This window comes from Achroia grisella, unplaced genomic scaffold (genome assembly GCF_030625045.1).
Source record: "Achroia grisella isolate CSIRO2021 unplaced genomic scaffold, CSIRO_AGI_Agris_v1 utg126, whole genome shotgun sequence".
Taxonomy (NCBI): domain Eukaryota; kingdom Metazoa; phylum Arthropoda; class Insecta; order Lepidoptera; family Pyralidae; genus Achroia; species Achroia grisella.
Window position 1 is genome coordinate 695,994 of NW_026712609.1, and position 14,588 is coordinate 710,581.

At 30.2% G+C, this 14,588-nt stretch overlaps 1 protein-coding gene and 1 long non-coding RNA gene across 2 annotated transcripts in view; one reads left to right on the top strand and one right to left on the bottom strand.

Annotated features, from left to right (window-relative positions):
* The window catches only part of LOC131854971 (uncharacterized), a 36,937-nt gene extending 23,565 nt beyond the window's left edge, over window positions 1-13,372 (bottom strand). Inside the window, exons 1-2 of the mRNA XM_059206163.1 lie at window positions 13,099-13,372; window positions 889-1,126 (exon numbers count right to left, since the gene is read on the bottom strand). Coding sequence (XP_059062146.1) covers window positions 889-958 — 70 coding nt within the window. The 5' untranslated portion in view covers window positions 959-1,126; window positions 13,099-13,372. The remainder of the gene's footprint in view (window positions 1-888; window positions 1,127-13,098) is intronic.
* LOC131854972 (uncharacterized) lies at window positions 1,629-4,889 on the top strand. Its single transcript, XR_009358085.1, has 3 exons — window positions 1,629-1,988; window positions 2,971-3,139; window positions 4,487-4,889. It is a non-coding gene; the product is annotated as an uncharacterized LOC131854972 (long non-coding RNA).
* Window positions 13,373-14,588: the final 1,216 nt, after the last annotated feature.

Consider the following 14,588-nt stretch of genomic DNA (forward strand, 5'->3'; position numbering starts at 1 on the left):
TTATTTCTTTGTCCCAAATTAAATTACCAACTTCGTCGAATCGTGAATTTGATATTCATTTACATTGTCTATTGACAGACGAAATTTATCTTAATTTTTAGAAGATACAGACATAAACACTTTTTATTTGTTATTAAGTAAACTAATGCTGATTGTTTAACATTTTCCATAGACAAGTCATGCATTTCGGACGCTATTAACGTACTTCCGTTGATACTATTACGCACTAGTGAGATAAATAGCCCATGTTCAACCTTATTCGTCCTCATAATCCATTTAAATTTCATATCAAATTTCATTACCATCCGACTCGATCGACTGTTTAATCACGGTATGAGCGATACAGACAGACATTTTTCTTTTTGGCATTATAGATAGAGTCTAATGAAATAATATCTTAAATTTTACATCAAATTAGTTGTTTTTTTAATTAGAAGTAACTTTATTTTTGTTTTTTAAAATAATAATAGGTAATACCTACTTCTATACTAACTCATTGAAATCCTGCTACTAAGTATCCCTTTCTTTTATGCTCTGTTTACATCTTTGGTCCGCTAGTTGTTACTCACGTTATATTGAGGAAGAAAAACAAAGATATACTTACTATTTTTTTCATTATATTGTTTGAGTCTCAAATGAGTCTCAAATGAGGTCAAGTTAGAGTTCTCGTAATGTCCCATTACCAGAACTCTAACTTGACCTCTTTGAAAATCATTACGATTAGTAATTCCGGGAGGAATCATCAAAACTAATAAATCTGACTGTTTTCGTCTCCATATTATCATTCTCCAATCCATAGTGTATCATTAGTGCAAATGAAACCATCGTTCCGGTATTATCTTTAAAAAAATACTAATATAGTCAATACGTATTTATAACTTAACTCACCCATTCCCCAAAAGATGGTCGCAAAGAATGCCACATATATGCGGCCTCCATTCGATGGTATCAGCTCCATGCCACTAAATTTGTGTTGATCCAGCTCGTCTCATATAAGTCACTTCACTTATTTGTCTTGCAACTTCGGCAACACGTGATCAGTCCCTCAGTGCACATCAGTCTAACTATAACTAGTTCGCCACCCACACTTACACTTCACTAACTCCATTCTAGTCTTTCATAGTACCTTAAAAGAAGAATGAATTTGGATTAATCATCAGTTTATAGTAATGCTTGAACAGACTAATAAAAATGTATATAACATCTTGTAGCGTTAAAAAACGACGGTGATGTATTACATTTATTATTATAAGCATTTACAAGATATTGTTTTGAAAACAACAGTCAACAGTCATACTGTACACAATATGACTGTTGACTGTTGTTTTCAACTAGTATTGGTAACTAGTAGATTGAAATTTGCGATAATATTCCTTAAAACTTATTGAGTTTTATTCAATGAAAGTATTCGAAATATGAAAATAATTTTTGAACCTTTCAATTATGCATGGGAAATATTAAAAATTCTTTTCATCTTTTAACTCATGCTTTCAGCCAACTCGTTCAATTTCACAAATATTTAGTTCCTTCTGAAATACTCTCCACTCATATACGTACGTTTTGCTCTAAAGCAAAGCGTAATGTAATATGTCAATCACTTGTCAATTTATCCCTTTACACCTTACCGGGGTGCCTATTATCCTTATATCAAATTTCGGGTTTTTCCCATTTGACACTAAATAAACGTGGATGAAACACGAGTTATATTTTACTCAATCATTATAATAGATATAAAGTTAGAGAATGCTGCAGCTGAGAACTTTATAAGCATTACAAGATGAAATCGAAACGAACAGGAATGAAATTTCTATTGCCACCGTTGAAATCTGACCAATCTCGGCTACGCTCTTTGTTCTCTGTTTGCATTTAACATTTACGTCATAACCAAGGCCTTTCTCGACGCTTATCATATTGACACAGATGAACACCTAATCCTTCAATTTAGACCATCCTTTTCAATTTCTGAAGACAGAAATGATTAAATTCTCGTAAGTATCTAACCATTTTCGGTACTTTGCAATGAAGAATATTCACCCGCGGGGAACACCCGGCCCATTGGTGCTGAGTTAATGGTTATTTATCATCCTTATTATTATTATAATTTATGTAAGATTTATGGAAAGAACTTTGTGATTTTTTGTTTCATAAGTTAATCATAACATTTGCTTCGGAGCCTGTAAGTACGACAGCAAGTTTTTTTTTTCCTCGAAGATTTTTAATAGGTATTTATAGCTGTTTTCCTTACTGTGCCGCGGGCGACTTGATGGAGCGAATCTTCATGAACCATTCTTTTAATGTTAGAGAAGATATGGTAAAAAATATAATTTACCAAGGTAGGTAAGAACCTACCTTGGTAAATTATAGATATATAAATACAAGCGTATAGAGTCGTCTGCGTGTGTGCCTATGTTTTACCTATTTCTGCCGGTAAGCAGATTGCTTTAGCTGCATTTCAGTTTGAAAGGTGATATATAGGTACAAAATTGTAGTCTTCCGGAATAGCAACACACGAGGAGTACCTTGAGCGTCACATGAAGACGATGATGACGTGATATCCGTGGTGATGTGTCCTATATAGGCAATATGGTAAGAGGCAACTTAATATCAAGTGGCCCGTCAATTTGCCTGTCATTTTAATCACAGAAAAATGTGGCATAAAACCAATGCTTTTGAGAAAAAATGACAAAAAAAAAACAAAACAAAATATTGTAATAAGTGATACGTAGATTCCTACATAAGAACATTGTAATTACAAGTAGGTAAAAATTAAATTTTATATTGTATTTATTGTAGAGAAATAGCCGCGATCTTAAATATATATATTATAAATACCAACTCCTATATACATATTTTAGGCATCAATAACAATATTTTAATCGAGATTCTAGTCAATGGGTTTCTTATATCTCTATATTGAATAACAATTGCTTGAGTCAATTTTAGGTTTAGTTGGGTTTATTTTTTTTACAGACATGTCCAACAAGTTACATTACAGTCTTCGTATGTAAATACATGTATATATACAAAATACGATTACTCTCTACCTATTTCACGAATGAATAATCTGGCACTCGCTGGAAACGCTGATAGCGATTTCATGCCGCCTATTTGCACATTATTCCCCTCTGTAAATTATATGGTAAGTTATCTTCATTCCATTTCTTATGAATAATACAAGTGGTAACGTATCTTTCAAATTTTTCTGTTAAGATTTCCATAGCTTTATGGTAAAAACGAAAATTTCATAATTTGATCATGCATTCTACAATTTTTCAATTTAGCACATATATTTTGTATTATATTTAAATTCAAATAAACTTGGAACAATCGTCATGCTCATTTATATACCCGTTGAGGTATGCTCTCGTACAATAGACCTAATAAGAAAAGAAGTACGTTGATGTTATGGAATTTTGTGCTCATTCATATTTAAATGAATTGAAACCATAATCAAAGTAAACTCCATTATTTCTAAAAAAATTACATAAGCCTATATCAATCACACCTAATAATCTTTACGGAATGCAGCAATGGTTCCTCCAACTCCAGATATCTATTCTAAGTCCATGCATCACTATCTTTCAATTTAAAAAAATTAGGGACGAATTTCAAAACTGCTACTGTTTGAAGTCGATTCAAAACAGTACGTTGTGCAAAGAGAGCCTCCCCTCAATAAGTTAGTGGAAAGTATTAAAATTAAATGTTTTTTTAATAAGTGGTTCATTCATGAGATATCAGACCGCAATATGCCCAAAAGTTTATCTATGAAAAATATATATGAAAAACGAAATTAAATGGGAAAGGAAACATTTATCAAATGATAAAATTGAAAACACTTTATACCTGCGTAATGAAATATAACATTCAATATATAAGTTGGTATACGACTAAGTTTTATAAGTTACGTTCAAGACAATAGTGGAATTGATATAATTAGTATACTATATACCTAATCAAAAGAATAAACAGAAATAATACGTGAAATGGTTTGCTGCGTTTCAATTCATTGTTTCAAGTAAAAAACTTAATTTTCTGCGCGTATAAGGAGTAAAGTTAATTTTGTTATGTTAATGCTTATATATGCGATACTTCCCAAGAAACAATCCATTGGGATTAAAATCCTAATAAATGTAGCCCATGTGAATTGAAGTTGGAACGCAGTCTGACAGTAACTAATTTGATGTTGCGCTATAGTGACAGTCATCAAAATAACTATTACTGCAAATTGCGGCAAAATTTAGGGGCCTTCGTTTTAGACATAATGAATAACCTTTTCGTACCCTTTTTTACTTTATAATACACAGCCCAACAATACAGTATAGTACATAGCCAAGCACTATGTTTATTTTCAATTGAAAAATGTTTATAACTGGAGATGATGTTAACTTATAAAAAAATGTTAGGCCTAGTAGCAAACGCTGTAATTTCACACAGGTAGACTTTGTAAACAGTCATTAGTGTATCTATCTCTCTCTACTTATTTCAGCCGCCGAGCAGCGTGCTTTTGCTGTAATTCGGTTACTAAAGACAGGACAATTTAGACCTCCGAAATGGCAATTACATGAAAAATTTTATAGATTACAACAGAAGAAAACGGTGACCTTGTCTCACCGATGTTATGTTGAATTAAAGTTTTTATTACAAATGACTTTTATATAATTTTAGTAAACGCAAAGATTAGTTTAATCACAGACAACATTTTTATTACAATTTCTATTTCCTCTTGAGAAATGTCCAACTATAACAGAGTTATATATAGTACAATTACTTAACAACGAAAATATCTCATGATATTTAATACATTATTACTTAGTTTAAAACAATTAATTAAGACCTGTATATCTAGTTCTTGTGTTCATAATTAACTTTAGAGTCAAGATTTGTTTTGATAAAGCTTATTTAAAGTAATTATTTTATTTGAACTCATTTACGCTTAGTTCATCGTATAACTGTGAAAGTATGTTTGTTCGTGAATTTGTATACTTAATAATGTTGTCTACTTATTAATTAAAATGTTGGATATATTTGTACTCACGTGAAAATTGCTGTAAATGTTTTATTTATTTACCTCTAATTAACATTCATTTATTTAATCCAATAAACAAATTATTTTACCTACCCAAAGAAAAAGAATAGATTTTTTATATATCATAATAATATAACCGCCTTCGTAGAGGGTATACGCTAACAGGACACCAGGGGAGGATATTGGAAAAGATGAGCATAAAATCAGGTCAATTAACTGGTCGTGGCGAATTTACCAGGAATTAACTATTAATGACTTCCAAGGTTAGATTAAACTGATGATGATACTGAACTGATGATAATGAAACTGATGGATGATAATTGGATAATAGAAAAAGTGTCATGATGTCAGGACAGTTAGTCTATCGTGACAAACTTATCAAGAACTAATTAAATCATTTCCAGAAAAATTTCGGTAGTTAGAATGTCTAGTAATATTTTGTTTAATATGTTAAAATATTAAACTATAGAACATTAATAATTTTAGTTCTAGTAAGGTACAAATTGTACGTTATAATTAATGTATACATGAAAACTAATAATAAATAAAATACCTCTGAATAGTTTCACAAAGATAAAAGTACGAAGGTGACCGTTGAAAAAGCCTTAAGCCTTACTATAGAGGCTCTAATTAAACCTCGCATGTAACAAATAAAACTTCATTACGGGTGGCCGAGAAAATAGAATCCCCTATTAATTGGTAGATTTGTAGACATTGCACATTTTACCTATTCCGACACATCTAATTTAAAAAAAACCTATTTGAATATTTTTTGGAATACATATATATATTATTTCATTAGATATAACACATTAATAAAATTGTTTTGTATGACAGAAAAAGGTAGGTAAGATGTTAAACATTTGCTTACAAGTAACGTAATAAATATTACTGAAATATTATTTCTTGATTCAACAACATAAAAAAATAATATTTATGTTTATACTTGAGCACTATTGCTCTTCGAAAAAGTATTCTTAATTCCTTGCCATGAATACTATGAGTACCGCTTGGTATGCTTGCTTGTTACAACTAAGCCTGTCCATAATACCCTGTACCTACTATTATACATTTATATTAACCAAATTATGTTACATAGGTGATAGTTAAGGTTTGTGCAGACTAGGGAGAATCTTAACGTGTTTTGGGGTCCTCAAAATTCATTATAAAAATAGAGTTTAGTCTTGTATATATATACAATTGTATTTCGGTTAAATGTTATACCTACTCCCGAGGGACAAACGAGCAAAAGTAAAAAAACGGCCCCCTACAGCCACGGGCGATCTCTTATTTAATAACGTCAGTGTTGTGTTTTTGATCCCTGTCACTTTTAGATATTTTGATTAAATTTATTGTTGCCCACAAGCTTTGTCTTTGTGTTGTCAAAATGTTCAATTTTGTTAAATGAAATAATTTTCTTTCATTTGATCTCATTTTTAATAAATTGTCTGTTTTAAAAGGCTAGCGACCTCTACTACAGGAACTTTCTGACTGCGATAATTATTCATTAACATTTCACAGGAAGTAATTTCTTTTACTAGTAATTCTGATATAAAATATTACGCACTAGCAGTCGATGTTTATATTAAGCTGGTCATTTGAATTTAACTAAAACACTCACTAATCTAACACTATTATCAACACGGGCAGTTTAGCACCTAAAAGCCAAATTATACCCTTAATTTAACTTGTAGAATAATAATTGTTCAGGAAATAGCTTAAAAGTAGACATAATACAATTTACATTTAGTACTTACTTTTTGTACCTAATGATAAAGTGAAATTGAGCGTCATATAAACAAATAAATACCTGAAAATACATATATATCCACAGTATATATACGATAACATCGTGTTATCGTATATATACTGTTTATTTTAATATTGAATCTTATAAGAAATGTCTTTGTTAATTTAGCAGAGTAAAAACTGTTACATTATATAACGAATATTTAGACGAACTTTCTTATTGAGGTATTCCCAAGATACCTACTACAGCTTCGGTTTCGAAAGGAGTGTGAAAAGTTTCTTTTGAGGACAGCGAATCGAACGTGACCTGCATGATAATGTAAATGCCAATAGGCGACTGTAACCTCATACTATCAGACGGGCCGTAGCCTGTTTGCCCACATCGGTATTATAAAAAAAAAACTTTTGCAAGCAGCAATACCAACGTGAATAAAGAGATATTATGTCTATTCCAATACTATGTAAAAAATGAAGGTTAGGATACACATCATCTAGGCTAAAATGATAAAGAGAGGATCTAGATTTTCATGAGGAAAATAAACTTCCGAATCACTGCGCAGAACTGAGAAAGTCTTTCGCTGAATGGTATGTTATTTCAGAGTGATATATGAATATATTATATATACAAATGCTATCCATATAGTATTAAAACTCACAAAATTTTGACCGAACGAAGCCAGGGAGTGCATCAGGTACGCAGAAAACAATGGCGATAAACAGGAGATACATTAGTACATTAAATATTAAAAAGTCAATTGAAAAACATTGACCATTTTTTTTATATTTATACAAGCTAATACCTTGGCATAGAATGCGTGAGTAGATCATTGAACAAAAGAAGGCGACACAAAGAGCAATGGGACACATTTTGCTGAGCGCCCCGCGTCGTGTCCCATATTTTGTAACGAGATGATGTGCTAGCATTTATTCCGTATGGCTCGTATGAAATGTATCTCTTGCATATCATATAAACACTTTATTTATAAACTGTATTTTGCCTTGAAACAAAATTGTTACTTAAGAAAAACATTTTCACTTTCAATCCTGACGATTTGCAACGTTGCGTTTAGCTTGTAGGTATCATAACTGCTTTATTAGTTGTTATGTATTACTGGCCAAAAGTGTGCAAACTCAACTTTACGGAACTTGAGACTGTCATTTACCACAATACTCTACACAGTGATTTTAATAAGTATATATAAGTATAAATGGTACTTAAACTTTAAAAATAGTATTTAATTAACATAAAATAGAAAAAGTAAAAATAAAAAATAGAAAAAGTTAATTATTTTACAAAAGGCTAAAAAGAAAAACATCTTGATCAGTGCCGAATACATCTACTGATGTCATCGTTCATCTGCATTGCTCATGGATGACCGACCGCGGCCTACATGGTCCCTATTAGTGATTGCAATCTAGTAGGCAAAAATTAGACAAAGAAATAATGTCTTTCCAGACATTATTTCTTTGTCCTCCTTCTGACTCCTGTGGAGTCACGGTCAGGCAGGTGGTCGGTAGACAAAAACCGTTCTATGAGTTTCGCTTAGAGTATCCTTGATATTACTCGTTCAGTGGATTCAATATAAAATTGACTTTTCTATAAGAATAATTGTTTCAATTTCATTAAGTTAATTAAATTATTAAAATAAACTTGTTATTTCAGTTTTACTTATCACTGTAAAAAGGCATTTGCGTGGGTACCTCAGTCTCTCCTATGATAAAAGTCCTCTGGAATGTCGTGGAATGAGTATTATCACGGGTGTCACATGTTATTGTGATGTCCATAACATTCATACATGTGAGCAATCAGCTTGGTTGTCAGTCCAATTAAAAAAAACCTTACTTTCGATTAAAAACTAGTCATTACTATTTTTTATTCGTCAACATAAAAAAATATGTCGTCATCATAAGTAATTTAAATTATATATTTAGAAAAATGAAGTATTAGGCTACCTTAGTAGCTAAAAATAGCCTATTTTACAGAATCATGATGGTAGAAACCCGTTTTGGTTTAATTACAAGTTATAGAAGTTATATTTGTCCTAGCGAACATATCAAATTGATTATTCCAATGATTATTAAATAGTTAATGTAAACTACCTGGTTTTTTCCTTAAACTAGCATAACATGTTTATTGAAGTTTATCGGTATATTATGAACTCAAATCTGCATAATATTAAATGTAATATTTTGTTTATATTTCCCCTATATCTATTCCACTGGATTTTAAATATATAACGAAGAAATACAAAGTTAAAGAATGTTTCAATCCAAAGTTTTTTTTAATGTTTAATAAATAGAGTAAATATAAGTACAGTAACATTGATTTATCTCCTGAAACAAATCTACTAAAATTATACTAACTATCACTAAATCAAATAAAAATACAATAAGTATATATTTTTATTTGACTTAGTGATAGTGATTTGTAAATAATTATAACTATTATTTTTAAAGAAAATTGCAAAAAAAATGTATAAAAACAAAGAAGTCATATCTCTACGACCCATCGAGCTTCGCTGAAAGGCAAATATGACGCTAGGGATAAGTAGGATATGATTGAATGTGATGGATCATATCGAGATAAGACGAAGTTCAGTACTAACTTTGACTTGTACTTAATTCGAGCCTTACTGAAAATGCAACTGTAGAGAAAATAAAAGTGAAGTATAAAATAATTGAAAATATTTATACAATATGCTCGTATGTATTTTATTATATTATCAATATAACATAATAAAATAACCTAATAATGTATTTTTGTATATATATATATAGATAAAGAAAATAGATTATATACAAAAGAATAATATTTGACATTACTAGTTTAAACACTGCATTTCTAATATATTCAATATATCAGAGAATATAAAAAAGGAAAATTGTATATGATAACGGATTTCATAAAATAAAATATTAGTCACAAAGACTATTATTAAACATGTTTATTGATATTAATGTATGAGAAAGATAAAATAATAAAAATATTTTTATAGAAAGCTGTATAAAAAGAGAAAAGAGGTCAAGGTGTAATTGGTCTGAAGAAAAAATAACGATGCTATATAAACAGGCTAGGATAATGATGCCTCTGTGGCGCCATGATAAGAAATGGAAAGGATATAGAGGCTGTTTTTTTCACGATTGATATTATTTGATATTGGAAATATAATTTTAGTCTAAAAGAATTTAAAGAGAATATAGATAAAAAATAAATTTGAAATCTATCAAATATATTTATATTTGATAGATTTCAAATTTATTTTTTATATTTTGTTAAATTTAAAAACTATTGTTTCAAATATATACTGTTTTATAAAAAATATTCTGCTCAATAAATGTACAAGTGGTATGTATAAAAAAATAAACAATTAAAATTCGAACGCGTTCTATTTATTTATATAATAAAAATCAATGAAAGCTAAAAATATAGACATAAAATTCGACGTTGTAAATTTATTAGGACAGTAAAATAAAATTTAAATCGCCATGCTATCGCTAGCAAGCTAAAATAAATGTAAGTAGTTAACCGTTTATGATTTTATTAACTTTGAAATTAATTTTAAAATGATACATAGGTTAGGAAATTTACAAATTCATACGAAATAATCTTTTATCTGCAATGTTCTATGGTGAGAAGATGAATATTTACAAATGTATTATTGTATATAGGTGTTTTACACAAAAGTACATTCTACCCGGCGAAAATTTAAAAGAAGACGAAAGAAATAAATTTGATTGTCTATCTGTCTGTCCTCAGAGATAATTCACAAACTGATCTGACCGTTTGTATGATATTGGTAGATTGAATCAAAAATAACCCGTAGCAGCTTAAGAAACTTTCATAGCAAACAAGCCAGTGATGTTATACTTTATATGAGATAAAACGCTTACAAGTCCAATGGGATTTTCTAAATTACGGCCTACAATAACCCGTGTCATGTAAGATTCAACGACATTTTTCTGATATGAACAGTACCACCAATATCATAAAGTACACTGTGATTCCCATGATACCTACGTTTCATGCGTTACAATTTTTGATGTGTAAGTTGCTACGACAATAAGTTCAGTTCTATAAACATGGATTAGATGTGTGTTTAGATCTGTTTTTGACAACACTTGAAAATAAATTTACCTTAGTGTAAACTTAAATTATATTTTAATAAGTATTATATATAGCCAAAATGCCTATCTAAGTACTAATATAGTTATTTCTCCTTTTTCTGTAAAAGGAATAGCTAATAAGCTTGGTAGTACATGACCCAGCCGCAGCCGACATGATAGTATATGGCAACCGTGCGTCCGCCTATACGAGTATACTTGAACTACGTCATGTCATCATATGCAGCCCGTGGAATGACAAAGTATTGTGGATTCTGGAGGACTACTATATGAAGTCTCCGTACCCTGTAATATCACAGCCATATGTATCCCTTAATCTAAAACAACTTACAAACCAAGCTGGTAAACATCATTGAGAGAGAGGTAACTAGCCAAGAAGACCTTATACAAATACAACCCCGGTAAATGAGTATGTTAAATACTTGATTAAAAAAATAGTTCGATTAAAAAAGTTTTAATGCTTTTCAACTTATATTTACAGAAATAAAGGTAAGCGGTTAGCAACTAATACGTCGTCATAAATATTTATATAATAGCTCTACTTTGTTTCTCCTACCTACGTCTACTCTGTATTCCGTAATTGTAGATAATTATAAAAATACAAATAGTATTAATTATTTAAATTTGTTGTTTTGTGTATGTATTTGCTATTTAGTTTTGTGTTGCCTGTGGAAAGTAATTAACAACAAACCTTATTCCTTTTTTCTCTTTATTCTGACATATATATACAGCAATTTAAAAATATGTATATAGTCACTAAAAGAATTATGTCGTCGAATAGGCTGACATTTCCAGTGGTAACTAGCAAGCGTCGCCTATATATTTGAAGTGTGCCACGGATATCACCTCATCATGTATTACATGATGAGGTGTGTTTCCTGTATTGCCATTCCGGAGACTTAGGTATTATCCACATACTGCAATTTCATTAGCCAGTATCGCCTTTATAGAGCCGGTGAATGAATGTAAATAGATAATAATATATATACATAGAAAAATATGTATATACATAGAGATAATTATGTATATACATAGAAATATATTTATATGTATATACATAATTATCGAAAAAAATATTTATAGATAACAATTCCAGTTCCCTTTGCATTTAAGAGTACTGTCATAGACTAATCCGTAGAAAGTCAGATTAGCAGTGCTGAGGCAACATACAAAATATGCGCATAAAACATAAGATGGGATTTATTCTTGATTAAATATATTTTTTTAAGATTTCTGTTGATAAGGTATAAATGGTACATATTTAAACGGTTACGATAATATAATATGTTAACAGGTGACAACGTAAGTAGACTGCCCGATATTTGATTATTTCAATGTTTTTCTTGGAACCAATGAACTTAATAACTGTTTAGAAAATATATCTTAGTATTTCCTTTTTAGGGTTATATTAGTCAACGGTAAAGGTAACCAAACAGGCATTTGAATATATTCATAAATACAGTGCGAGAATAAGATTAGAATAATCTTTGGGATAAAGGAGCGAGCTAGGAAAGGTGCGGCCGTATATCCGGAATAAAATGGAAAACATAAATGGCAAAACCCTGTTCTACATTTTAATCCTACCTCAAATTCTTAGTAGATCCCTTGTCGTGGCATATTTTTATTATAATCTCATGTTTTGTACATAGCATTTTTATACAATATAGTAATTTATTCTTTCACACACAGATTGCATACACGGCGGGCTTAATACCTGATGGCGTTCTCAACTAGTCAACCTTCGGGCTGGACAGAGTTAATAAGGTGGTGCAATTTAATAATAAATATTAAGATATAAATAAATAAAATACTATATAATATATGCAAATGTATACACATACTAATATATACATGTATACATAAATAAGCAAAATATGTAAGCTCTAATATATTCAAATAAAATAAATAATAAATCTACATTTACTTGCAATTTAATGTAAATTGTTATAATAAATTAGTGTGTGCTTAAATTTAATAATAATTTATAATAGTTTACATTAGAAGAAGTAAATATATTAAAATAATATTGTATGTCTTACAAATAATATTACTTTTGTTATTAATAATATTATACATAATATGTATGTATAATAGTTACATACAAAACAATATATAAATGACTTATCCAAATATTTAACATATAATAATATACTAGTACATGCATAGTAATATTGCAGTATATAATCTATTGTAATACGTACATTTATATGTATATGACAAAGCTGAAATCACCAACTTTTTAGCCTCGTAAAAGTTACAGATTCTTTAGATTTATTGAAAAAAGAACGACAAACAAAATCACTTCCACGTCTGCGACTTTCTAAAAAATAATTTCATTTAAACTCCAGGGACGTCTAGTTAATTAGGTCCGAACTTATTTGTTTGACTGAGTTTTTGACAGGCGAGTGACGTAAATTTTAATAAGCAAACCGTCGAGGGCCGATCTGCTCTTAACGCGTTACACACAGACGCCCGTTCCCATGGCACTGGCGCTAGGATCGTAGGGCTGGGAGCTCGACGACGCTGCTATCCCACGCGCCGCGTAGCGCCGCGCCGCACCGCGCCGCCTCGAACCCGGTTCGCCGGTGCGCGCCCGCCCAGAGCGTTGCAAACTCCGATTTCCGTAGCGGCTAAGCCGAAGCTTTCCTAGATTGTGTGGCCTTAGTGAACATTAATTACACCCAACTTAGTCTGATTAAACCTTGAGGAATTATCCGGATTGACAAAATTAACTTTTAACTCAGATTTATGTCGTCTCCAAAGACGATAGGTCCAATAAGGAAATCCCAAGAGTTCCGTTTTATTGTGTGACAGTAAACAATAATAAAGTTTAGTTAATAGATAATAAAAAAATTACAATTATTTAAAAAGATCTATTGACTATAGAAGAGTTCTATATCTATGCTTACTATAGCCATAAGAGCACTGTATAGTATATACCTGATAAGATATAACATATTTAATTTTACTTGTCTTCACGATATTACCGTTACTTACCGCATATTATAGTCATATAGTAGTATCCACTTTGATATAGCAATACAAGACAAAGAACAGTCAGAATCTAATTAAGTTGGCATACAGCCCAACTATGTTTTTCCTGAGAAATATAAATTTTTAATTTAGGTACTTTTATAATTCAAATATTATAGCTATTTAAAAGAATTCCTTCGCTATTTGCCAAGAAAACGAAGAAGTGAAACAGGAATGTAATGGATTATTTCACATCTTCCTTTTAAAAAGAGAGAATGAGACGGATTTTTATTAAAGTACACTTATAATAACTCTTTTTTGAAGTAGACAGTATTAATGTTAGCTTATGGAAGAAACCAATGACCAACTAATAACAATCATCCATTGTATTTACTGTCTATGACAAAATAAATAAAAAATAACTGTTGAAAATAACCGAGTAAATACATACTCTTACATTTTAAGATAACTGAAATATATCGGAAACAATATTTAAATATCGAATGAGTCCTTAAGGTATATGGTATGATACATAATTATGGTGTATGTGGTATTTTTTTAATAGTAAAATATTGGATATTGGAATATTATTTCACTTTTGTGCTATAATACATTAAGTAATAATACATTGAGTAATATAACATTAGCAAAACCACCGCCGCGCAAATAGCGTTTTGCTTACATAAAGTAAATTTATATTTTGATTAGCTTATTTCTG